General features: G+C 41.5%; 1 protein-coding gene across 1 annotated transcript in view; it reads left to right on the top strand.

The window, feature by feature from the left end:
* Positions 1 to 27,028, top strand: part of SLC25A13 (solute carrier family 25 member 13) — a 535,434-nt gene that overhangs the window by 415,786 nt on the left and 92,620 nt on the right. The window contains exons 12-13 of the mRNA XM_029588928.1: positions 2,319 to 2,371; positions 12,236 to 12,319. Of these exons, the coding sequence (XP_029444788.1) occupies positions 2,319 to 2,371; positions 12,236 to 12,319 (137 nt within the window). The remainder of the gene's footprint in view (positions 1 to 2,318; positions 2,372 to 12,235; positions 12,320 to 27,028) is intronic.

The following is a 27,028-nucleotide window of genomic DNA, read 5'->3' as shown; positions in this document are numbered from 1 at the left end:
TTATTCCCCTATTCCTTTCTTACCAGGTCTTCCTCCCTCGGCGAGCATGATTGGCATCTTCTTTCCTCCCTCTCAATTCTCTGTGGAGTTTAATGAGTTACGATGGCAGTGCTGGTGCGGAGGATTCAGCAGCCTCTGGTTAGACCCTGCTTCCAGGCTTTATTTTTCGAACTGTGTGGTAGGCCGTGGCAGCACTTTCATGTTGTTTGTGCGCACGATTACAGTGTGGCAGTATGGTGAAGTAGATGTGCATGTGTGCGCTTACTGGTGCGTATAAAGTTGTGGCATTTATGTGCATCCTATATTTTGGCACATCTGCTTGAGACTGAGTGAGCACCTACCTGAGCGTGCCCTGAGCGCCTGCTTGAGTGCATATTGGGTGCCTGCTTTAGCACCTGTCTTGAGTGCCGACTTGAGTGCACTCTGACTTGATAGCATGCGCTGGGCGCCTTCTTAAGCACAAGCATGCTGTAACTGTGCTTGAACATGTTTTTTTATTTGGGCGCACCAGTGAAGTGATGCAGTTCCAGACTGTACGTTCTGTTGCGGAAAATAGTTTCAAAGTTTCATTTAATCTGGTCTATTTCTCCTGCCCATGATTATTGTTTCTTGCATACCTTGGCTGTCAAACGGCATCTGAGATGATGTTTGGAAGCTACTAAACATGTCAGGAAGTCTGTTCAATTGTTCTGCTCTATGGTGGAGGTAAATGGGAACTGAAAATATGGGAAACTTTAGCCCTTGCAAAAAAGATGTCATCACGGCCGCCTGTTTGGTTGCCAAGATTCTTTTCTCAAAATGACTTAGAGCTCATTCCACTAGGACTCAGGCGCTATTGTGGGCAGAGCTTTGATTATCGTCTCCAGGCAGCGATGTGGTCTTTCTCACATACCTTCCCAAGCCTTCCACTTGGCCATTTGGACTCTAGATTTTATGCGTGCAGTCTTAACTAGACTTCTTGCCCTGTTCAGGAGTAGCTACCTGCTTGTGGGTATTGACCTTGCCTGAGTGTAGAGGAAGGAGGAATAACTACTTACCTAATAATTTCCTTTCCTCTAAGGATTTCCCGACCCACCCTTGGCTGCCAGTTTTTTGCCTTGGTTTGCTCTTTAGGTGCAGACATTGCAGAGTGTTGTTCCATCTATTCGTTGGAGGATTGGTGTTTTCCCCGATCCTTCAGTTTAGTTTTTCTTTGATTTACACTCAATATTCTCTATGGGTTAGAAGCATGAGTGAATGATTTTTAATAATCTTTTCAAGTATAATCAGTTTGTCCACAGTTTGACTTTTCCAGAGAATACTGGCGGGCTGATGTAGAGGCAGAGCTATGTATCCGGACATCGGCTTTTACTCCGTCTCCATCTGCTGGTAGAGGTGCATAACCCATATGTGGGGATTGGCCTGCCTTCCTTAGAGGAAAGGAAATAATCAGATAAGTAGTAATTTCTCCTTCATAGTCACTTGAAAAAATCATTGCACCTGAGAACATGTTACAGCACATAAACAAAATCCATTTTAACAATTGTTAGAAATACTCCAATTTTGCAACAGTCACTAATTAAATTGCTTGTCATCCTTGAAAGAAGGAATACAAACTCCATTTTGGTCCACATTCAAGAATGCTGAGGTTACTTTGTAAGAGAAGGGTCATATTGAGCACGGCTGCCGCACTAAGTCAAAGATATCAGAAAAGAAAGAAGAGTTGTATGAATAGCTGCAGGCCTCTTCTGCATATGTTATCAAATGACCTGAGGGTTGAAAGCATCCACAACATTAAACCACAATGACTTTCCATGGACTAGCATGGAGTAGCTTTTACCATCTTACAAGAGACTGAACCCTCTAGTCTCAGCCTACTTGAACTCATAGTTATCACCCATCTTGCTATGTGACTACAAAAAGAACAATATGATTATTGTGGTATTTTACATTCACTACAGAGCATGCCATGGTTCATTGCTACTACTGGTTGCAAGTAGATATACAAAATGCCTCCCTGGAAGAAATGTGTTTGTACCCCTTGTCATGTAACTGTTAGGCATTTAGTACTGCTCTTACATTTATTAGCAGGGGTTAGTACAATGTCTACCGATTATCTCTACATGAAACTTGAGCACATCAGCACTGCAGCAGGCTTGGGCTCTGTCAAACAGGAGATCTAAACAGGAGTCACATGTGCTGCAATGTATGGCAAGTCACAGAGCTGGCCTCCAATTGCTTACAATTTGACCCCCGTTTTAATTGGTGACCCTGTGTAAAGCTGCTAATTTATTAAAATGCATTAAGGAAGTTCAAGTATTTTTTTGTTTTTGTTTCAGGTCTTTTACCACAGTGGTTGGGAGTAGCTCCAGAGAAGGCCATAAAACTTACTGTAAGTTAATACATCTGTATGTATTTTAATACAGAGTATATTTGCTTGATTTAGTTTTTGATTGAAACAGTTTTGTATATTCCATCTCTTTTCAAAACATTTCTTTACCCTTGTTGGTGTTTTGAAGCAAGATCTCTTGCAGAAATGATGCAGGTAACCCAGTGATAAGACACATGCTTTGTGCATGCTCTTTATTCAGTCTGTGTCACAAAATTTGCACAGTGCTTATTTTAAGATTTCTATTACATAGCAGTTTGATCATTTCCAGCCTTTCCTTCTGTCTTACCCCTAGATGGACTAAGGAGGGTGTCTCTGCGATAGTGGGGCTCCTCCCCTGAAAAAGCATTGCAGCTGTATGGCACATTCTTTTGTCTTGCGGCTAAACACTATGGGGGGAAAAACCACAGCAAGCAGCTGCTGGCCTGGAAAAAAAAAAGTCGCATGCAAATGGGAAGAAAGAGCAGGGGTCAGTTCTGAACCCCATCTCAATTCGGGGCCACCAGTTAAGGCAACCCCGAGCCCTCCAAAATATGAATAAAAAAAACAAAACTGTGTGGCGATAGACCTAGCCCCCCTTCTCCTCTCCCCAAAGCTAAAACAGAAAATGTGTCCTTAGTCCCCTGCTGCCATGCTCCCTCACCCCCCCCAAGTGAAAGAGATACCCCCTTGCTGCCATACCCCCACCCCTCCAAATAACAGATTCCACCCACTGCCATACACCCCCCCCAAGTGACGGTGACAGCCCCCTCTCTCCAAGTGACAGTAGCGACCCCCTCCAAGTGACAGCAATGGACCCCCCCCCCCAATTGTGTAAAAAAATTAAAAAAAAAATTTCCCAATCCCCAGCCCACTTACTCTCCCCCCCAAAGGAAAAAAAGTGTCCCATCCCCCCAACCTGCCTCCCGCCCCCCCCCCCCCCCTCAACATGCTTAAAAACTGATCCCACATCAGAACCAGGTGCACTGTCGCACCTGGCCCAGTTGGCACCATGTTCCAAAATGGCACTGACCTGACTTTGCCCCAGCCATGTGTTGAATATTTGCCCTGGAGATCTTTGATGGTGTGACCCAGGGACAGTACTCTGATAAAAGATAAATGTGTTTTTTAATACTTCATAAATAATTTTTCAGGCATTAAATTAAGGTTTGTTTACATTGAGGATAGGGAGGTCAATAGGGCAGAACCAGCAACTGAATGAGATTTGAATGCTTTTCACCGATAATACCTCCTGTTATAATTAAGAAGATAGATATATTTTAGGACATTTTATCTGTTTAATAGGGCCAGTTTTGCTGATATAAAATGTAGAGTGACTCAAACTCAAACTACTAAGAACATAAGAACATATTCATGTAATTTTGCTGGAAAATAAGTGCACAAATAGCAGGTGCATGTTTCTGCATATACTTTTTCCAACAGTTTTCAAAGTGAAAGATTTCCATTTAAAAATTGATATAAATTCTGTGGGTAAAAAAATACACTTAGACTTTACAATTCAGTCTCTGCATATACTTTTTCCAACAGTTTTCAAAGTGAAAGATTTCCATTAAAAAATTGATATAAATTCTGTGGGTAAAAAAATGCACTTAGACTTTACAATTCAGTGTACAATTTGAAAGTTGCCCTCTAATTACTACCTGAGTACTTTGTTAGACTAATACAACGATTCTCTGATTTCTGCTGTTAAAATGCATTTAAGAAGCAGTGCCAGTTAGATCAGGGTTATGGAAATCTGATCCTCAAGGACTTGAAAACAGGGTACCCACAACGGTTTGACACATGTTTGTACATTAGGTTTAAGAACCAGATTCATTTGTAGATTTTTGTTACCTTTCAACACTAGACCAGTTTGTGCCTTGTGAGGGCAGGAGTTTTGCACCCTTGTCCTTTGTATGTGTGGCAGGGATAAGAACCTGCACAAATATTTCCTCAGGTATCATCTTGGGATTTTTGAAGGTAGTTTTTTAGTTGTGTGTTTTTTTGGGTTATTTTAGCATATCCTGTACCCCCTCTGCTTTTGGGCCATCCTCCTTTTTGGGATGGGTCTTAGTGGTATAAATTGCCACCTAGCATGTGCAGAAGTCAGAGGGTGTTATGACCGTCGGCTGCGGCCAACCCAACTCAACATCATATGCTGCCCTGCTCTCCTCTCCGGGCAAACTTGCGGTGGTGGCTAGCCGCTGTCCCACATGCCGTCTGCCTCCTGAGTCCTCTCATGGTGGCTGGGACGCCGCCGACCTCCATGCCTCCTTCAGGCCTTCCTAGGCGCTCACACACCACCGAGTCTCTCTTTAAAGACACTATGGCAGGAACCTCAGGGGTCACCCCGATTGATGACATCACTAGCTGGGATTCTTAAGCACCTCCCTTGGCCTCTGCTAGTCGACTTGGCATTGAGTTCCTTTGCTTCTGGTGCTTGTTCCTGTCTCCTCGGATTTTGGGGCCTGACTTGGATCTCTAACCTCTGTTCTGGACTCTGGCTCAGGTATCCGCTCCTCGGGGGCCTGCGTGAGCTTCCTGGGAGACACAAAGTTTTTCAGTGTTGCTCCTCGGGGTTGCCTTAAAAACTGCCTAGCTGAGACTGCTGTTCTACTCTCCCCACTCCTCAGGGTCGTATCTGCCTTGCCACCGGAGACTTGCTCTGCACTTCCCCACTCCTCGGGGCAGTCTCTGCGTGTCACCTACAGTAGACCCTGTCCTTGCGCTCCCGCTCCTCGGGGTCTGCCTCACGGCACAGCTCTTGGCTACTCTGTGATCACGTAGCGTGACGTTGGATGTTCTTTCTCTCTACTGAACTACAGTCGGGTTCCCTGCTGCAGCTGACCTCGCTTCCCAACGGTATGGACCTGTGGGACTCCATCCCTCAGGCTGTAACAACCTTCACCTCGGGCCAAGGGTCCATGAACCCACGAATCCTAACTGAGGGAAGAAGATTCATGAGTCAGGAGAGATTGAGAGGGAAGGCACCGTCCACAGAGAGAGTTGCTGGCAGAGTTTATTGGAGAGGATACTTGAGCAGGTCCTTAAGGCAAAATCAAGTGAAGAGGTTTTTTGAGCCGTAACAAGACTCCCTAGACTTTGCATCTGTTATATTTGTCACAAGGATGCCAGAGACTTGACCCAATAAAGACGTCAGGAACTTGGACATCAGTGAATGGCTGTTACATAGACGATGCCTAAGTCCAGGGCATCTGTGAAAGGCCCAGGTCTTGGGCATCCTTAATTAACAAGGGCCATTTATGAACACTCAAGTCTTGGACCTGTTTAAAAACATTCAGGATTTCGGTATCCATCGTGTGCTTTTGGATCCCACCCATTGGCTGTGATAGGCTGAGGAGAGGGATGCCAATGCTGGGTGCTTGTGAGAGTGTAAGGGGATGCACGCCAGCGATTGAAGTTGGTTGCGTGCATCCCTTCACACTCTCACAAGCACACAGGCCAGCAATGGGAGTTGGTGAGAGGGTGAGGGGATGCAGGCCAGCAAGGATGTAAAGGACTTACATTAATCCACACAAACATTCTGGTAGACAAACACAATTAATTTGACAAAAAGTAAGAAAAAAACTAAAGAAAACAAAACAAATTTTGGAATCCTGGTACATCCTTCAGTTCCTCCATCAGCCTCCAATTGCAACTCCTGAAATAGAAAACACAAAAGAATGGATTTAGATTTGTGCACAATTAAGCAGCTTATTCCAAACATGATCAATACCTTTGAAAGAGAAGAGGGGTTATTTGTATCACTGATAAGAACTTACATGAAAAATATTCTGCAGTGACCCTTTGGCGAACCTCAGTGGCTCGCACTGTGTTGTCCACTTCTGCTGCTGGTTGTAGAGGTGGATCTGGCGGCAAGTTTTCAGGGACTACCGCTTCCAGCCCGAAGCGCAATGCAGTATTATGTAGCATGCAGCAGGCTATAACAATGCATGCAACCTTTTTGGCACTGTACTACAGGGCACCACCAGACCAGTCCAAGCATCTGAATCGTCCTTTCAGCACACCAAATGTCCACTCGGTGACAGACCTTGTGTTGGTATGTGCTTCATGTCTTTCAGCCTCAGTGTGTGGGGCCAGGAGCGGAGTCAGCAACCATGGCTTACAACCATAGCCGCCATCACCTAAAAAAGGGATAAGCAATATTGCATCAAAAAACACTGCTGCAACACCACCAAACACATACACTACTCCATATGGCATATATATACCTCTCTCGTTTTATATCCCACCCCCTTACCAATACGGTTCTACCAAAATACTTTCTGGATATAACAATGAACTTGTACTGGGTCCTGCATGCCTCCTTCCCACCTAGTTGTCTATAATGCCTTCCCATAGCAATTGGTACTTACTGAGCAGCCAGTCATCGCCATATTTCTCTTCTGGGATATTGTTTCCAAGCAACAAATGGGCAAGAATGTAGGACTCATGGCAGCTCCCAGGAAACCTTGATACTACATTCAGGATTCATTGATGTGCATCACATACCACCTGCACATTCATCAAATGGAATGATTTGCGGTTGCAGAATGCACTCTCCTGTTCTGAATTGGGGGTCAGTGCAATATGGGTGCAGTCTATTGCACCCAAAACATTGGGTATCTCAGTTATTTCAAAGAATCCATGCTGGATCTCCTGGAGATGCCCTGGGTCCACTGGGAAATAGATATACTGCCTCATGCATTTCATCCTAGCCCTCAAGACTTGTCCAAAGTGCCGCAAGATTGAGGACTGATTCATCCCGCAAACCTACTGTATTCTGGAAACTTCTGTGGTGAAAAAATGCAAGGTACACAGACGTTTTGCCAGTCCAGGGATGGCATGGTTGCAGGAGGCGAATAGATCAATATCATTGCGCAGGTCCTCATAAAGGGTCTCAATTGCTGAAAGCTGAGACAGTAGCTTCGCACCACTTCTGCCTCAGGCAATCCAAGGAGGGTTTTGTGTGTGGCCGAATAAGACAGTGCCTGCAGGGTCTATGGATGGCTCTAGCTGCACCTGAAAACATAACAACATAAGACATGCCTACTGGGTCAGACCAAGGGCCCATGAAGTCCAATAGCGGCCAATCCAAAAGTCAAGTGTACACAAACAAGCCATTATTCCTTATTGGTCAATAACATTTTATGGACTTCCACTCTAGGAACTGCCAGATGTTTATTTTCAACCCAATTAGACCAACCACCATAACCACATCCTCTTGCTATAAATTCAAGAGCGTTCAGTGACAAGACATTTACAAGATTTATTTAAATGAGCTACTTGCCAACCTATGCCTGCGCTGCCGCATGGTCCTCTGGTCTTCTATCGTTGGCAGGATTGTTTGCATTAACAATTGCCCTCCCTCATCTGGCTGCCCTTATTCTTGCTTGCACATGCAAGAAAAAAGTCAGCAGAACAAAGAAGTAAAGAGTTTCCATGCTTGAAAAGCAGAGAAGCATTTACAAACCGCCAGCTATCACTAGCTCCCGTACAATAATGCCAGGGTAAGGCAGGCGCAAAATTTTAAATTTGTTATGGACACAAGTTTTGGACGCGCATTACTGGATCGGGTAGTAATAGATAATAGTCCCATTTAAATGGGATTTACATGTCATCGGTGCTATTTGCTACATGCTGAGTTTGCACGCACGCTAGGGACACGCTAATCCCGGTATTGCATGGGCGTCCATGTGACAGGGGCCAACCAATGGCACCGGTAGCCCCTGTCACATGGTAGGGGCTGAAGGCCACGGCGCCATTTTGATTAGTGGCAGCCGACGACCCGGGAGCAGCAGATCGCTCCCAGGCTCCCCGCTGGACCAGGTGTTTTGTGATGTTTTTGTTTTGGGTGGGGGGGAGGTTGGGGGAGTGGCGGCATGTGGTCCCTGCCCCTGGAGTCGGGGCTGTGGCTGGGGGTGGGGCTGGGGGTGGTTCAATGCTGAAGGTGCCTAGGGCGGCCAATCCCCTTGCACTGGCCCTGATCCCAGGCCCTGCCACCTTAGCTCCTGGTGATTATTCTGATGAGAGTGAAGAGGCCAAGGGATTGAAGGAGGGGATTTAAAGGAGGAGTGAAATGAATGATGGGATATGGGAGGGCAAAAGAGTGTATGAAGGGATTGGAAAGTCTGGGTTATGGGGAGGAGAGGGGAGGAAGATTGAGTCAAAGTATCAAAGGTGTTGAGAGGAAGTATGAGATGTGAGCAAGATGATCTGAGAGGGGGCAGTCTGTGAGTGATAGGAGTTGTTGGAGAAAAAGTGAAAGAAATAGGAATGGGTATGGTGGGGGGGGGGGGGAGGGAAGAGAGTGAGTAAGTTCTAATGTGGCCTTGCTCCCTTCCACCTCCAAGGAAGCAAAGAGCAAGCCATGCTTTTGAATTCTAGGCCCCACACCCTTGTCCAGTGAGACTGTGGACAGTGCACACTAGTCTGCTCCCACCCCCTAAAGCAGAGGTGAGGCCGCTGATTTTTACTTGAGGAGGAGGCCTGTACTTTACTGGTCAAGGAGGGAGAGGGAAGAGTTGCTGGAGAGGGTAATTTCCCAGGGAGAGGAGGAGCTTAGGTTAGGGGCTTTAGGGCCACTGGGAAATTTATGGGGAGGCTGGTGATGGAGGATCAGGAGCACCAGGGCAGACAGGATGAGGGGGTTAGAGAAAAAGAGATCATTCTCTCTATTCACCTTTTCCTCCTTATCCCAGTGATCTTGCATCCCCAGCCCCAGCCGCCCTTCACCTATCAGGGTTCATTGAGCATATTGAGAGAGAAGAATGTGATCAGGTATGTGTCTCTGAGAGAGAGAGAGAGAATTCATACCTGCCTCTGGTCCTGCCCTTTTGCACAGGTCACACCTCGACCTGCCCAGCTCACCCCCTTTCACAGTTCCACTTCTTTTTGTTTGCAAACAAATGCCTACTTACACCTTTTATTACCAAACCCAAAAGTTCACCCAAAGCAGTTTACAAAAGATCATAAATACAAATGTTAATTGCTTAAAATTTCAGTTCATAGAATAATACAAAATTCAGTTTAAATATAAAAACATAGACAACTCATAAAAATAACTAGTTAATAATCCTCTTGCTCATCTAGCTCACATGCTTTAATCTCAGTAAGGACTGAGTCAGCCATGACAATAAGATAAAGCTTTTATTGTACTACTAATTAATATCATAATTACAAAAAAATTAATTAAAATATAAATGTACACATCAAAGCCACTCCAAAAACCCTATTTTATTACCCTGATATCGCCCTAAGCAATGTAGTCTTCTTGCCATTAGACGGTGCTAGGGCAGGAAGGCTGTATTGCTTGGCCAAGGAACCCCACCCCCAATTTAAAGATGCAGGGGAGGTGAAGGAACAGCAGCAATGGTCATGGAATGCCTTCCCTTCCCATGGCTTGAAAAAAGAAGAGGAACTGGGGAAATAGACAGCAGAGGTGATATGAAAGAACAAAAGCATGATTCCAAGTAAAAACAAATGAAAGAAACAGATTATACCCAACTAAGATGGAGAAGCAGAGGAAAAATATCCATACAGATTTAAAAACTGTGTATTTAATAATTTTCTGTTATTTTAAGTTTGCTCTAAAATTTTGATCCATAACTACATAGGATTCACCTTGCATTGCAGTCATGCTACTGAAAACATTTGGCATAAATACTCCCTGTCCAATATGGAGTGATCATCTGGCCTTAGTTTAAAGATCTCACACTCACTGATTTTACTCCCAGTAGTTATGGGTGAATAGTTTAAAAAAAAAATTCCCTCAAAACATCAAGTTTTAATTATAACCAATCATTTAATTAAAGACTCTTTAATTCAGTCAACTTATATTTAATTTTAACTTACCTCTTATTAATAAAACAAATGCAGTTTTTATTCCCAGTTCATAGATGGGAGCAGAATTTCACAAAATACAAATTGTGATTATTTGGTTATCAGCTTATTAAACCAGCAAAATTACTAGATCATGGTTTTATGTTTTGATTTTGTAAGCATTCTTCAGGAGGGTGGAGGGATTGAGTTTAGATTATAACATTTAAAGTTTTCTGAAAGGTCCTCCAGCATAACAGAGGATTCCTGGTTATGAGAAAAATCAAAGAAAAGCCAATGATCATCCACTGTGACCATCAATGGAGCTGAGCAGACTAGATGGACCCTGAGCTCCTTGTCTGCTGCCAGGCTCCCGTCCTTCTGTACCCACAGAGACATTTATGATTCTGAGTTACTTTGTGGTTCTGCTGTGGTGCCCCTGATCTGAACCCTTTGCTGTCCTTTCACTGATGCATGTTAAGATCCAGCTGCTGAATCATAGTCTCCATGAACAAGACTGTGAGATTCCTTGAAAGAGTCAGCCTTAGCCAGAAGCAAATATACATCTTTTATTCTGAAAAAAAACCCCCAAAATAAACAAAACCATAAGTTATGAGAATGACACACGAGGGCAAAGGAAAAAAAAAAAAAAGAAACCTCAAAATAAGGTCCACAGAGGGAAGCAGTATTGAAACAAAAATGTTCAAAACAATGAGTCTCTCCCTGCCTGTGCTTCAGGTTATTTTAACACAAACAATCCCACCCGGTGTTTTTATTTTTTATTTTTTTATATATGGATAATTTTCTGTATACCCGCTCAATATTTCCTCTTATTAGCATCCATCATTTTCTTTAATTTATTCAAAATTTGTTAGGAGAGCAGGGGATGGTTTCATATGTTAATAGGCTACCATCCAGGTGCCACTGTTTTTTTGTAATCATTAACGCACCCTCCCGCCTCCAATTTTTTTATTCAAACTACTAATATTAAAAATCTATTGAGCTGGATTACAAAAAATAACCCCTTTTTTTATATTTTTATTTTTCACATATCTTGTTCAATAAAATCCTCCTTTTTGTGACTAGCATTTTTCTATTTTTTACTTTTAAAGCCGTCAACGGAAGAGTTACTTGTACTTAACTTTAAAGAACGTCTCTAATGATCCCGACTTGCGCAAGGGGGCCAGTCAGCTCTCAATCATCGGGAACAGGCATGGATATTTAGACTACATACTGAACAACCTACAGGACTCAATGACCAATTAGATTGGTTTTCTCTGATTTAAAAGCTGTTGATAGGTCAGGCCAGTATCCAGGAAGTGGGTTTAGAAAACAGACAGGAAGTAAGATGGAGTCAAACGCCGTCAGGAATTGAACGAATACGGAGGTTTGATGGAGCACCGGAGAATTTAAATAACATCTCAAAAAAAAGGATCAACTAAAGAATGAACAGACCCTGAGGAAGACAGCAATTGTCAAAACTTGCGCAAGTCGGGATCATTAGAGACATTCTTTAAAGTTAAGTACAAGTAACTCTTCCGTTGATGGCTTTAAAAGTAAAAAATAGAAAAGTGTTAGTCACAAAAAGGAGGATTTTATTGAACAAGTTAGGTGAAAAATAAAAATATAAAAAAAGGGGTTATATTTTGTAATCCAGCTCAATAGATTTTTAATATTAGTAGTTTGAATAAAAAATTGGAGGCGGGAGGATGCGTTAATGATTACAAAAAAACAGTGGCACCTGGATGGTAGCCTATTAACATATGAAACCATCCCCTGCTCTCCTAACAAATTTTGAATAAATTAAAGAAAATGATGGATGTTATTAAGAGGAAATATTGAGCGGGTATACAGAAAATTATCCATATACTAAAAAATAAAAACACCGGGTGGGATTGTTTGTGTTAAATTTACTGTATCTATTTGGTGAGGATCGTATTTGATAAGATTGTGCTTCAAGTTAAGCAAATGTATCAGGAAAGCTTGGCAACTGAATTTATTTCTAGCAGAATTGTAAATTGGCACTTATGGCACTTGACTAACTTGTTTTCATATACATTTGCTTTCCAGGTGAATGACTTTGTAAGGGATAAGTTCACAAATAGCAGAGATGGCACTGTCCCGCTAGCAGCTGAAATTCTGGCTGGAGGATGTGTAAGTATCAGTTTCAGGCACAGAGTATAATTTTTTTGCAGAAAAAAATCAGGAAATAAATGTTCCTTAAATTACAACATGTGCATTTGGAGTGGAGGGGTGGCCCTAGTGGTTTGAGCAGTTGTCTGAGAACCAGGAAGGCTGGCGTTCAAATCCCACTTCTCCCGCTGATGCTCCTTGTGATCTTGAGCAAGTCACTTCATCTTCCATTGCCTTGGATACAAAGTGTCAGCCCTTGTTAGCAGGGACCTACCAATTGTGTATGAATTTGTAACTTACTTTGAACTTGTATTTGGAAAGGCAAGTAATTAAATATAAAATCCAAATTCAAATGTGAGTTTAGGGGGAAAAATAGAAAAAAAGCAGACAAATGTTGATGGACATAATTCAAACTATTTATGCGGTTGGGTATTCTACTTTTGTTGTTTCCCCTCTTTGTGCTTTCAAAGAAAAGCAGTAGATAAATAAAAATAGATTGGATTCTATAAATTTTTGATGTCCAAAAGCTATATGTTAGATATTGCTAATTGTAAATTGGTGCTTGTGTAAACAGAAAATATTTTGGTCTGGTGACCTCTTAAGATATTTTTTATTTTGATACTGTTTCAGAATTCCAGCTACTGTGCTTTTGATCATGGCTTGAGATCAGTCAAAATTGCAAGTGACAACTCTTGGCACATGTCTCTGTATAGTGATAATTTGTCAGAGTGGTAACTGTTTTACAATTAATCTGCATTTGCCTCATTTGCTGCCTCTTATTTACACACATGCTTGCATTCTCCCTTGCTTCCTCCTTCTCCCCCTCCCTCCTGTTTGACTTATAAATATCTTATTGGTTAAGGAGGATATTAAAAAGGTTATTTTGCATTCACAACTGCAAGCAGCAGGTTCACATGGAGGGGCTGGAGATGGCATTCTGTTCTTGGAGATATAATGGTCAAGAGATCAAAGAAATCCCATTTGTAAATAGTTTCAAGACCCAGTTGTGTATAACACATTCCTTCATAGAGGGGTATGGTAGTTGAATCAAAGATGTGGTGGATCTTAGGCCTGGGGGTTTTGTTTGTTTTTTTCTGAATTTAAGGGAACATGGTTCCAGGCACAGAGTTAGTGGTACTTTGTTCCAAATTTTTGGTGCAGAACAGCTGAAAGCACGGAGTCTCCTGCAGGACAATCTTGCAGCATTCAGGGGAGTAGTTCCCTTGAGGATGTTTAAGGAGCGATAAGTTGAGGGAGAGATTCTGGAGCAGTTTATTCAAGCATTAGTAGACAAAGAGATGTTTAAATTTTATCCTGCTTTTTACAGGGAGCCACTGAAGTTGATGTAGAATAGGCTTGATATGATCAGTTGCGTGTGCACCTACCAACACTCTTGCAGCAGTGCTTTGCGGGAGTTGGAGTCGCTTCAGACTGTGTTGAGAGATGCTGTTGTTAAGGACTTGCAGTAATCAATTTGGCTGGTGATTAACTCATGGATTATAGTAGCAATACAGTAGTTTCCCTGGTCTTTAGTGACAGCAGGATCTCCTGCAATAAGTAAGCTCCAGGTCTCCAGGGAAAGTTATATAGTGGTATTTCTAGGCTAGTTGGCTTAGTTCTTGGACTCCAGTGGCAGTGGTAGTGGCAAGATCTCCTAGGAAGACATGCTGGAGGGTAAAGCAGCAGGAGAAAATTTTCCCCCACTTAAGAACATCGTAATCAAAGTGCTCGTTTCACTCCACAGGGAGAATGGATGTATGCAGGCAGCATTTTCTATTTTCATGCTCTAGTCAGTAGCAGAGAGACCCACAGTAAAAAATAAAAATATAGCATGTAACCACAAGAATTTTAAGTAGTAAAAAGGGAATTGGTTTCTGGCCATCACTAAATTTGAACCCTTCCTCTAGCACACAAATATTTCTTGCAAATACATATAATAGTGTGTGAAATTGTTCACACTAAGACTTCTTTATTAACTGTAGGTTGACTCAAAGGACTGAATCCACTAGAGGAACTGTATATTCTTACCTAGATAGGCCAATTGCTCTTGCTATAGAAAAGTAATACAGTTTCTGTGCCTTTTGCCTTTGGCTTTCACCCTGGGGAAAACTGCAAAAAGAGCTGAATTTTGCTGCATAGTTCACTTGTGACATAGTTGAACAAATAACAGCGTGTGGCCTCTGCTGGATTCATGCTAACTCCTCTATAGGTACTGCAGTTTGCTAGTGTGTTATTGTGTAGTAGCACATACTCTATCTACTGTCTTGTGTTCTGTTGCTGTACTTTACATGCTAATTTAGATAAATCTGCTGTGCTGCAACTATATATACTGAATTTGCATTAATTTATAAAGATATGTATATATATGATAATTATATATGTGTAAAACTATATATTCTTTTAAACATATTTAAAAATATTTATCCAGTCTTGCATTACTTATATTTAGGAAGAATCTGAATTTAGGTTGTAGGCCAAAAAATCTCTAACATAAATTCAAATTCTTCCTAAATAAACAAGAAGTTGAGCATACCCCTACCTTGGCTTGAGATAAAATGCATCTGAGAGTTTTAATTGGCTATAAAGACACAACAAGAAAAAGCTCTAACAGCCCAATATGCAACAAAGAAACTTCTAGACAAATATAACACCCCAGTAAAACTATTAACATTTTTTTAACTATTTATAGAATTTTTTATTTACAAAAAAACAATAGTTTGTTACAGAAATATGTGGATTGACAAAGTTACTGAAAATTTTGAAAAAATCACAATAAAGCAAAAATATCCACACCAAGCAAAAATTAAAAAGAAAACAGGGAGGAGAAGGTAAATTTAAGGAAGCATACACAAGTAAACTTGAAAGTGAAGGCATAACATAGTTGAATCAGCATTAAATTGCTAATAGCTCAAGAAGAATGAAGCATAGGTGAAGAAGTAAGTGGCCTACGGGACTCAACAAAAGATTTTTAACTTCTCAGGAAGAAAAAAAAATAAAACATCTCTCCTTTTTTAATTACACATTTGCATGGAAAATGAAGAACAAAAAAACCTAAAGAAACAACTTCCTGGCGAAAAGATAAAAAAACCTTTTCATCAAATTTGAGTAACAGCAGCTAAATCAGGAAAATGTTAACAGGTAAGCAAAAAAGTGACTGGACAATTCCTGAAATAATTTCATATTACAATTAAATTGGATGAAGAGATAAAGAAGACTTAATAAAGTACCTCGATCCACATAGAAGAATTTTCAAGGAAATTTGGCAAATCATTTTGAAAGGGAACATTAGCTGTAGATCCTGAAGATTTCGTTTTAGGAAGAAAATAACATGTATTAACAGATGGTAAATTTTCAGGTGAAAAACCCAAGACCTCTTGAAGAAATTTTTTCAAAGTTCTTTAGGGAATTTCTCCAATAACTCTGGGGAAATTTAAGAACCGCAAATTAAGATGTCTAACATTATTCTCCAGAAATTCAATTTGTCTAGAAAGGGCCACACGATCCTTAACAGTGGCTACATTGAATTCCTGGACTGTCTTTATGTTATCTTCAACTGTAGAAACTCTAGAAGACATAGTTAAACTGGGTCTGTAATTCCGACCAATTTTTGTTGGAGATTAAGGGAGAAATTATCCATCTTTGAATTTAGTGGAGACCCAAAGCCAGCCACTAGGTCTCATAGGGCTTTAAGAGTCACCGCCTCAGGGCGAGATGGTACCGCAAGGAACTCACCACCTTCGATGTTCACTGCAGACCGGGGAAACAGAGGTAGAAACAATCCTGGCCTGGGGGCCGAGCTCAACTCCAAAGCCGATGCTCCAGCCGCCGAAATGGCCTCAATAGATCATTCACAGAAAGCCCTCGCAGTGTTGGACACAGAAGGAGAGTCCTGTCCCAGCAGCAAATCACGGAGAGAAGCCCCCTCCACTGCAGACACCGAAGACACATCATCACAAGGTGCCGCAGAGGTACTCTCCGGTGAGGTTCTATGTGCAGGAGGCAGATGAAAGTCCAGGCTCAGGGATGCTGCCTCTGTCAGCGAACGTGGTTCTCCCAAACCACGCCGCAAATCAGGCTACTCTGGTCCTGATAACGCTGGCGAGGACATGAAGCGGGTGATGACCAATTGCTGTCCAGGAAGAAAGGTCAGGAAGAGGGTCAGGAGAGAAGACCCGAACCTTTCCCTTGAGCTTAGGGGAGGCATCTTGATCAGAAGTGAAAGAGGACCGAGGAAAACTCAGGAAAGCAAATGCTGCATGTCCTCTCTATGCCGCCATCTTCTTCCTCCCTCCTATTAACATTATTTAATAGCATCATTCAACCAATCCTCTTGTCTGGGAGTGAGGTCTGGGTCTATCTTTAACCCCAAACTATACAGAATGGGACAGAACCCCAGTAGACATCCTACATCTCCAGTTCTGGAAACAGACTACACCCCTAATAATGGGTGCAGAGAAGAATTAGGACGTTTCCTCCTCCTCATCATCATGTAAAAAAGAATAGAGGTGGAGGATAACGTTGTTGGAGAAATATCTACTCACCTGCAATTTCCTGAGAATTATTTCCTCTGAGAGCTGTGAGCGGAGAATTGACTTTTTCAGCTGACTTTGCCTCGCGAGTGGATAACCGCGAGGGACTTCTGGGTGCCTGATGTCAGGAGGAGGGACTAACAAAGTGTATAAAAATCGACGCCCTGCATTGTTCAAGTAGGTGGAGGTGGAGGATAACATTGTTGGAGAAATATCTACTCACCTGCAATTTCCTGAGAATTATTTCCTCTGAGAGCTGTGAGCGGAGAATTGACTGTTTCAGCTGACTTTGCCTTGCGAGTGGATAACCGCGAGGGACTTCCGGGTGCCTGACGTCAGGAGGAGGGACTAACAAAGCGTATAAAAATCGACGCCCTGCGGCGCGTCGACGGGCGCACGCGGCTTATTCCTGGAGAAAGCCACAAAGTGAGAAAAAGCCTCAACTCCAAACAGTGAGTAAACAAATTGTTTTCGGTCACTTCACCCGCCCCTTTTTGCATGAAGAACTGTTTATATTGCGAAGAAGGGTTAAGAGACGTATATTTGAGGAAAATTTTCTTTTGACTGTGATGCCTCATACTAAGCGAAAGGCAAGAGTCAGGGAGATGTCTACTTCATCCCCTGTACTGCCTGCCTCCCAATCTCGGATACCTGTCTTCTTTGCCCCTATAACAGGAGTAGAACCGGGAGAACGGGCCGCTGGAGGCGTTGGTATAGAGCAAATACCTGCCTCCCTGGCCGAAACAACTTTAAGCCCCGGAGCTCCAAGTACCCCTCCTCCACCATTACAGATTTCCACAGAATCTTTACAATTACAACCTGCTAGTTATGGGTTAGGAGAAGGAGCGTCTGCCACATCAGGGGAGTTGGAATCTGAAATACCTGAGAAACTATCTCTACATCTGGATAAATCATCTCCAATAACAATGGAAAGTCTGTGGGAAGCTATCAAAGCATTAGAAAAAGCAGTGTTAAATTTGACCAAGATTACTATTGACTCTAATCAGCGGTTCAATAATGTGGAAACAGCAATATCAAAGTTGAATACAGAATCAGAACGAGTGGAGAAAAGATTTGAGAATTTGGAAGCGTGGCAGCAGAAATTTGCCAGAGCGGAAATAGTGTATGATAAGAAACTGGAAATTTTGGAAAACTCATTCAAATATTTGAATTTGAGAATATTAAATTTCCCCAAACATAATCTTATTTCCCCTTACGAAATGTTTAAAGAATATTTGATAGAAATATTGAAAATCCCTCAAAAAGCTACCCCCACTGTATCAAAGATATATTATGTTGAATCAAAAGGATTAGTAGCACAGCAAAATCATAATATAGAATCCTCTTTAAATTTAACTGGGGTGATTGAGTCAAATATAGATACAGTTATATCTACCAGATCTATATTACATGTATCATTCTCTTTCGCTATAGATAGAGATAATATCTTTAGATTATATATGAGGAATAGAATGAGTATGTTTCATGGTAGCAGAATTTGGATCTACCCAGATCTTTCCAAACAAACTCAGGATAGAAGAAGAAAATTCCTAGATCTTAGACCAGATGTAGAAAGAAAAGGAGGAAAAATGCTGACAAAATTTCCTTGCAAATGTGAGGTTGAAATACAGCAACAAAAAAAAGTATTTTTTTAGGTTTCTCAGTTACGTGTATTCTTAGATTCTATACCCCAAGTAAATGTCGCAGTAGATCTTGGGGTGTAAAAGAATGTTATCCGTTAGCTCTCAATATTTCAATTGTTTTTTGGGTAAGGGTTAACCTGCCCTTTTTTCCTCTAATAATGCTCAATTACATAATCTTCATGTGAATAATATTGCCACTTTTTATTTACAATAACTATGAATATTGGATAATCACTGTGGTTAATTATATACCTTGATGAGATGGATCTGTATTCATTTGTTTAAGTCATATTTGTAACATGTAAATGCATAAATAAAAAATTTAAAAGAATATTCAAGTTCATCTTTATAATAACACAATTCCTTCCACTACCAGGCACTATGTGAAGTAACACAAAACTATGGGAAAAAAACACACTCAGCACTTGTGTAGAAAACCTGTCTCATCAATCCAGCTCTAAAACCAGGAACTTAAACAGCTCACTCTGGCATACAAAAAGGCAATGCAAATACTTCAACATGCCCTGAGAACACCAGTACACCTCCTTTTGGGAGGAGCAAATCGGAAAACAACAAGCCAGACTGCTACAGATTCCCTACACAGAAAAAGATAAGAGTACCTCACCTCAGTCATAAATGCTAAGAATAGGCAGATCCTCCTCATATGTGATCACAGACTAGAAGTATAAAGATGCAGACAAAAGCTAAAATGGAAACCCCAAGAAAATACACCCTGCATGCAATGGAACACTGGAGAAATAGAAACAGAAATGCATTTCCTCCTGTGCTATGCAAAATACAAAGATATTAGAGATGTACTTTTCCCAGAGCTGACAGAGAAAATCTAAGACTTTCCACAAAAGAATGAGCAAGAAAAGTTTTTTATAATCCTGGGGGGAAAGAGGAGAAACAGCAGCTATTGAAACAAAATATGTGGCCAGAAATGAAACCTCACCAGGGAAAATGCAGACCAGCACCAAAACCTGAGACATGTCGTCTATGCTGTACTTTTTGTAACCTATTAACATTACTTATTAGTATTAAGTAATTCCCCCCCCCCCCTTTTCCTACCCTTTTGTTTTAATTATTCTATTACTTTGGCAACACATGCTAAATTGTCATGCCAATAAAGTTATCTGAATCTAAGTTGTATGCTGTAATTCACCAAAGACAACGTATCCAAATATAAAATGTATTTAAAGTGAACCTTCCTCCGTTCTCCCCTCCCTCCGCTATTATATTGGGCAAACATGTCTTTGACTAGACTGTAATCAAGGCATCTGGAATCCTTTTTGATTCTGGACCCCCAACCCTGCCAGTTCACGTAATAATTCATATTCCACTCATTCTATTGATTTTTGTACAGTGCATGTGAATACAGTGAGAGAATGGAGTGTCTGTTAAAAAGCCCAGTTGCACTTAAAGTTAAAAGTTGTGTAAGTGTGGTGCTTTGATCACTGGGGTAGATCCGATGCTAGTGCATTTAGAAACTAGCTTTGGGTCTCTGCTGGCCCAGAAGAGAGATGGCCATATTTTTATTGCTATTTCCATCGATTCATTTAACAGCCTACATTGTTACTTTACTAGAGCTCGCTGTATTCTCTCAGTAGGTCGGGAAATTTCAAGCCATGTATGCAAACCCTGCTGAATTTATCCAAGTGTCAGATCATGTGGGGCTGAGTGGCAGAGCAGGTTGAGAAATGCTGGCTCTCTGTAATTCTCAGGAGATGGCAGGGTTTGGCTGCTGTCTGACTGATCCTTGTGTTTGATCACTGACCTGTCATAGAGTGCCAGGTAGGATCCCTTAGTTCTGTAACTTTAGGAGCATTCAGGGAAAAAAAACACTTGAGTCTTTGATTACTGTGCCTTTTCTTTTAGGACATTAAAGCAGGAATGCAATAAAGTGCAGAGAGCTGCTCTCCTCCTCCCTCGATGTTCTTGAATATATTTTCCTAAAATGTTGGTGCACCTAATTTACATTTTCTCAACTCAATTGAATAAATAAAAGTGGGTAAACTTTTTAGTATGAACCTGAACCACTCTAGAAATATGTAGGAAATCCGTTTATGCTGATCAAACATCAAAGAAATGGCTGCTGTCATGTTCACATTTATGAATTTCAACAAATGTATTTTCAGGCCTTTATTTTAATAAGTAACTTTTTTTATTTTTTTTTTACATAAAATGATGCACATTTTGTGTTCTAGTTTTGTATTTAGCATTTCAGAAGCAAAGTGCATTAATATTTTTCCCTGTTAGAATTGGCACAAGTTTTCTGAACTCTGAATTTATATGTAATTGATAGTATCTGATTTATGACTTTGGGGGTTTTTTTGTTTGTTTTTTTAAGTATGGATTTAATTTTATCAATGCTTCTAGATGAGCCAGGTCCATATATATTAATGAACATTTGAGGCATAGCTTGAAAGTGATTCTTTTTATTTTGCATAGGGACTCAAATTTTCATTCACTTTTAACACCTTTTTTGAGAAATTTAATTTTGACTTTTTTATTTTTCACTAAACAAAATAGAGCTGCGGTAGACCTAGTTAATCTCTATGTTTTTGTGGGCTTCATTTGTATTCAGATAAAAAAAAAAAATCATAAAAATTAGTGTTATATTACATGTAGGAAAATAGGAGATACATAACACCTAATTAGTAGCCAGACTTCTGGCTGTACCAATTATGGATTAACCAGGGCTGACTTCACATGAATGCAGCAAGGCTTTACTCTATACCTTTTGTTGCTTAAATGAAATGTGCAGATTTTGCACATCTGTGCTCACAACTGTAGGCCCCTGAGAATCTTTAATTTTTTTTATTTATTTAAAACACAATTTTCTGCTGAACCTAAAATCATTATCTTCAGCAGATTACAAACCAAGGAACACACAACAATATTCAACAACAAACAATACACAAAACAATATCTGAAAACATTTTACAATGCCAGCAGGGCTTATTTCATTCTCCACATCAAATCTTATATCTTGTGCTGTCAACTCTTATGCAGGAAGTACCACCCTGTTAAAAGTGCTATCCTTTGGATGAGATATTATGTGAGAGGTCCTGACTACTCTTTGATCACAAAAAATCCATGGATGCAGCTCATATGTTATGGATTCTGTTTTGGTGTCCCTGCAGACCCCTGCTTTTACCCTGCTGCTGTGCTAGAGCATAAACAAATGTTGCCTCTCTTATTCTACTTCTTCAGAGATTGTAAATCAGTCCTATAGGCTCCAGTATACAAGTGGATGCTTGCCTGAGAAACAATGGTTTATTGAAGAATCAAGTTTGGCTTATTATGGGCTGTGTTATAGTCATGTTTATTTTTTAGGACCATATAAAATCAGTTTATCTTTTGAAGTAGTTGGCATTAAATGCGTAGGTTTACATAAGGAGACATTGTCTTTGGATTTTCTGGTAGATCCCTTTGCTATAGCCCTGCAAATTCACCTAGATCATTGTTTAACAATAGGTTTATACCATTTTGTATTTATGGAAAAGATTCAGGATGTATAGGAAACATCCCTAGGACATGTAAATAGTAGCTTTTGCCAAATAAGCTGTCACTCGTATTGCTTAGTGCGGGTGGTCCTGTGCACAGATTATAAACCCAGAGTATAGATTAATATCTGAGGTAATGCCTACTTACAGCATAAAAGCTATCCATTTCACCAACTTGATCCAACCAAAGACATTTATAAGTAAAGCATGTTTTACTCCTGCTTAGTCCTCTGTGATATGGGATGTGCTAACATAAAAGGCTGGTAAACAGAAATTTGTATTGCTACACTCCCTCTCCAAACAGCATGACCTATTGACACTCAGATTTCCTCTGACCAAGGACTGAAGGAAAGGACCCATGAAACTGAACTCTGCATGCCCCTCTAGTGCCAGGGATATTCACTTCTCTAGCAGAAGATATCCTTTCTTTCCTGGTGCTTGAGTACATCCATTCTGATGCACCTGAGCCCTGAAAACCAGATGACTTGACCTAGAATTTCCTGCACCACAGTGCACAGCCACATAGATGACTTGTTGGTATTGTTTTACAAGGTCTTTAACTATCTTTATTCTGCGTAAGTCAGTGGAGACTGAGCCACAGTGACAGTACAATGTATCTGTCTTACATTCATGGTTGACTTTCAGATTAAATGTACCATGTGTGCATTTTTTTTTTGGGGGGGTGGGGGGGGTGGAATAGGATTTATATATGCAACAGTTTTTTCCAGTATTTGTTTCCTTTGCCTTTGACCCTTTCTCCAGTCAGGTTACAGGTACGGTTGGGGTGGGATGGGGGCCAGTGGGAGTGAAAATGAAAAATTGCTAAAACCATATAATATGTCGTAATTTCTGTGTGTATATAATGTAGTTGTAAACAATCTCTCTGGGATGAAGCAAGTTACTATATGACTGGCTTTAGGACCAGTGCATAAGGTGTCCCCAGTGTTTCAAGGTGTTCGCTTATTACCATTGGAGAAGAAAAAGCATCACTCATTGTATGATCTTTGCTGATCTTGCAAAAAGGAGGTAATCCAAAGAAAAAAAAATCCCCAATAAACTCAACCTCCTGACATTTTTCAAGAAATATCTGGTGTTCAACCAAATCAAAAACACTGGACAAATCCAGAAACACTAAAAAAGCAGATTGACCTGAATCCAAAATGCACAGGATATCATCTGATAAAGCCACCAATACTGACTCCATATTGTATCCTGAGCATAACACTATCAGCCAACCTCTAGACTGCAAAACGTTTAACTGCTGCAGCTGCCATCATTGAGGGCATTTCTTCCTGTAGCTGGAGCCAATCCTGGGCCTTTTAAAGGTGATGGCAGCGGTGACCAGTAGTGCATCCCACCCAGCCATAATAATCCTCCCCCAGTGCAGAATATGGCAAAGGTGCACAGTACTAGTGATGAACGGTGTATACTCGCTGCCTCTGCAGCATTCCTGCCACTGATTTGATTCACAGCATTGGCTTCCTTAGCATTTCGGCAGGTCAAGCCCAATGAGTGGATTATGCACCTCTGCCAGCAGATAGAGACAGAACAAAAGCTGACATCATGGCCATATAATCCCGCCCTGACTATTAACCCACCAGTATTCTTTGTCTCCAGCAGATGGTGGACATGCATTTCCCTTTGGGGGATTGCCTGAGAGTAAAAAGAAGAAAAGGAATCAAAAGGAGATGATAAAGACGAGACGTCTATATAACACTGCTTGCCTCATGAGGTGATACAGTGCGGTCCCTCCCGCAGTAGATTGCCCTCAATCCAGTAGCCTTGACTGGCATGGACAAAAAATGTCAATAGCGGTTGCAGGCCAAGAGAGGTTCAGCGGTGAAGACTTTAGCCCTCTCCCCCCATAGCAAGACCTATTCCTGCTCTCAGCCAGAGAGGGCTGACCTCAGGTAAAAGTTTTTTTGGGGGTTTTTTTTACAAAAAAAAAAAAAAAAAAACAGCAAGAGGAAAGCAGGAGAAATGGGTCTATTACCTCTCTCTCGCTCTCTGGTGAGTTCAGGGAGGCAATAGGTAGTGCAGGCATGGCATGTTGAGCAGCCATTTGGCTAGGCCCTGCTTCCAGGCTTCTCTCCTTCTAGCGTGTGATAGGCCACAAGGTGATTTTATGCCTTTTTCCGATTCGGGCTGATAGAGCAGTATTTGGAGATGATTAAAGCTCTTCGGAAGTTTGATTGTTTGGTTATGCTCCATGTGGAGATAAGCAGGGCACTAGTGACGCAATCAATGATTGCCTGCTGGCTTAAGAAAGTCATTAAGTGGCTGCTGAGGAAGCCTTACTGAAGGCTTCCTCAGCATTCTACAAGGGCTCGGGTAGTATCATGAGCGGAACTTTGTTGTCTCCTGCTGAAATTTGCCGAGTAGCAAAATGGTCATCTTTGCACACCTTCTCCAAGTATTACTGCTTGAATGTTAGGGCTAGGGAGGATGCTGCGTTTGCAAGGGCAGTATTGAATGGACCTCTGACAGTTTCTTGCCCTTTTTGAGATTAGCTTTGGTACATCCCACTCTTTAGGACTGACCTGCCCAAATGCTAAGGAAAGAGAAATTACTACTTACCTGATAATTTCCGTTCCTTTAGTAAGAGCATGTCAGTCCCAGACCCACCCTCTGCTGTCGATGCTTGAATTTGCGGTTAGCCTTTCTCTGAATGAGCTGTGCAGAATATGATTCCTGTTCTTTGTTGAAAACTTGTAAGTAGTTTCTCTAGACCAGTGGTCCTCAACCTTTTTCCCATCATGACACACCTGACAGGCCACACTCACATGTGTGACACACTGCTCATTACAATTCACGGCGGAAATAAAAAGTAAAGGTCCGGTAATTATTTTTATTGTTTAAAATGACACAAGGAAAAGATATGTATTCTGTCTGAACAGAAATTACATAAATAGTAAACTTCCCACACTAAAACAGCACCAATTTCCAGCACTTAACAGTAACTACCTTACCTAAGAAAAGGCAACACTGAAAATATTACACCAGGCCTTGACACCAATACACCTCCTATTAGGAAAACGGACCAAGCCAGGCTGCTATAGAGCCCTACACAGAAACTACACGCCAGCAGAAAACCTCACCTGAATCACATGTGCTGCCCCTCACCTAACAAAGAATAAAGAGACCAAAATGCATAACTAGAAGCATGCAGACAAAAACTGAATTGGAAACTGCAACAAGCCAGAGTCTGTGTATGCAGTGTAATAAAGGAAAAAAGAAACATCACCTATCCTTATAAAACAAATCAAGAAATATAAAATCAGTAGCAGTAAAACCATACTAACAAAAAGAACTGATTATTTCGAAACACTGATGAGTGGAATATCCAATAATTAAAAACTCATAAAAAATTTCTAGATACTAATAAAATATTTCAAAATAGCAGACACAAAGACCCAGTAATGAAAAATAAGGATACAAAAATGTTTTTGCTCTGCATACCTGGGAACGTTTGATATCCAGGTCTCCTGATATTGTTTTGAATTAGCAGGAGGAGGGGTGGTTTGCTTGGAACTTTCTCCTCTCTCTCTCAGTCACATACCAGCACTCTCTCTCACACTGGCTCTCAATTACACACCTATACACACATGCTCTCAGTCACTCACATATACACATGCTTTTTCTCTCACTTATGTAGGCTCTTAATTACACATTTACACACATGCTGTCTATCTTTTCAGGCTTACACACACAGGCTTTCAATCACACACATACATGCTGTCTTTTTCTCTCACACACAGACTCTCATTCACATGCTTACAAACATGCTCTCTCTCTTTCTCTCATTTACACACAGGCTCTCAATCACATACTCACATGCTCCTTCACCTAAACCATCTCTCAATCACACACAGACACACATGCTCTCTCATTTACATATACACACAGGCTCTTAATCATACATACACATGATCTCTCTCACACACAAAGGATCTTAATCATACACACATACTCTTTCACTCAAACAGGTTTTCAATCACAAATTTACACATACAGGTTCCCAATCGTAAATTTACATTCATGCTCTCTCTCACAGGCAGGCTCTCAATCACAGACATACTCTCTTTCACATATACAGGCTCTCAATCATTCACATACATGCTATCTCACTCACACACATACACACACACAGGATCTCAAACACACATGCTTGCTTGCTCATTCACTCTCTCTCCTTCCCTCTCTCCCAGGAACTAGCGGCAGCAGCAGCCTCCTCCCAACCCTAACCTCCTTCATTTTCAGCCCTCGCGCGGAGAAAGGAGCCCCATGGGCCGCGGGGGTTGACGTTCTTCATCTTTTTTCTGTGCGCCGTGCTGCTTATCCCTCAGGCCGCGCCTCTCTGCTGGTCTTCGGGCCGATGCTGACCAAACTCGCATGGTCTCTTCTTCCCGCGCACGCACCTGCTGCTCACCACTTCCTCTTCCGGGCCGCGGGGTGGGGGGGGGGGGGGGTGCGGGAAGAAGACACCATACTGGTGCTGCTGACTCCAGCTGTTCTGTCACGTTCCACCCAGGCTGACAGCATTTTAAGCCCGGGCAGAGGAGGACCGGGGGAGCAGCTGGGTCAGCAGGGGACCGGGAAGTGTGGCGACACACCTGCGTGTTCTTGGCGACACACTGGTGTATCGCGACACACCTTAGTTTGCTAGATATGTTCCTTTTTTGGCTGAGTTCAGTGTTCGTGTTGGTTGAGAAACATGAATAGTTGACAGTTGATGATAATGTTCAAGGGTAATCAGTTTTGTCCACTGTTTGGCTTTTCCAGAGAATATTGGCAGGCTGACGTCGGGGTGAGACTATATGGCCATGATGTCAGCTTTTGCTCTTCGTCACCATTTGTGGGCAGAGGTGCATAACCCACTTGTTGGGATAGACCTGCTCTTACTAAAGGAAAGGAAATTATCAGGGAAATAGTAATTTCTCCTTCTAAAAGCTAGCATAGGCACTACTAGTAGAGGAGAAAGTGGCAGGACCACTGCGGGGACAGCAAGTGCAGGTAAATCTGTTCCTTCAACATCCCTTCTAGTATACA

The sequence above is a fragment of the Rhinatrema bivittatum genome, chromosome 2 (assembly GCF_901001135.1).
Source record: "Rhinatrema bivittatum chromosome 2, aRhiBiv1.1, whole genome shotgun sequence".
NCBI classification, from domain to species: Eukaryota; Metazoa; Chordata; class Amphibia; order Gymnophiona; family Rhinatrematidae; genus Rhinatrema; species Rhinatrema bivittatum.
Note: the sequence above shows the minus strand (reverse complement) of the source record. Positions and strands in the feature narration are given on the sequence as shown.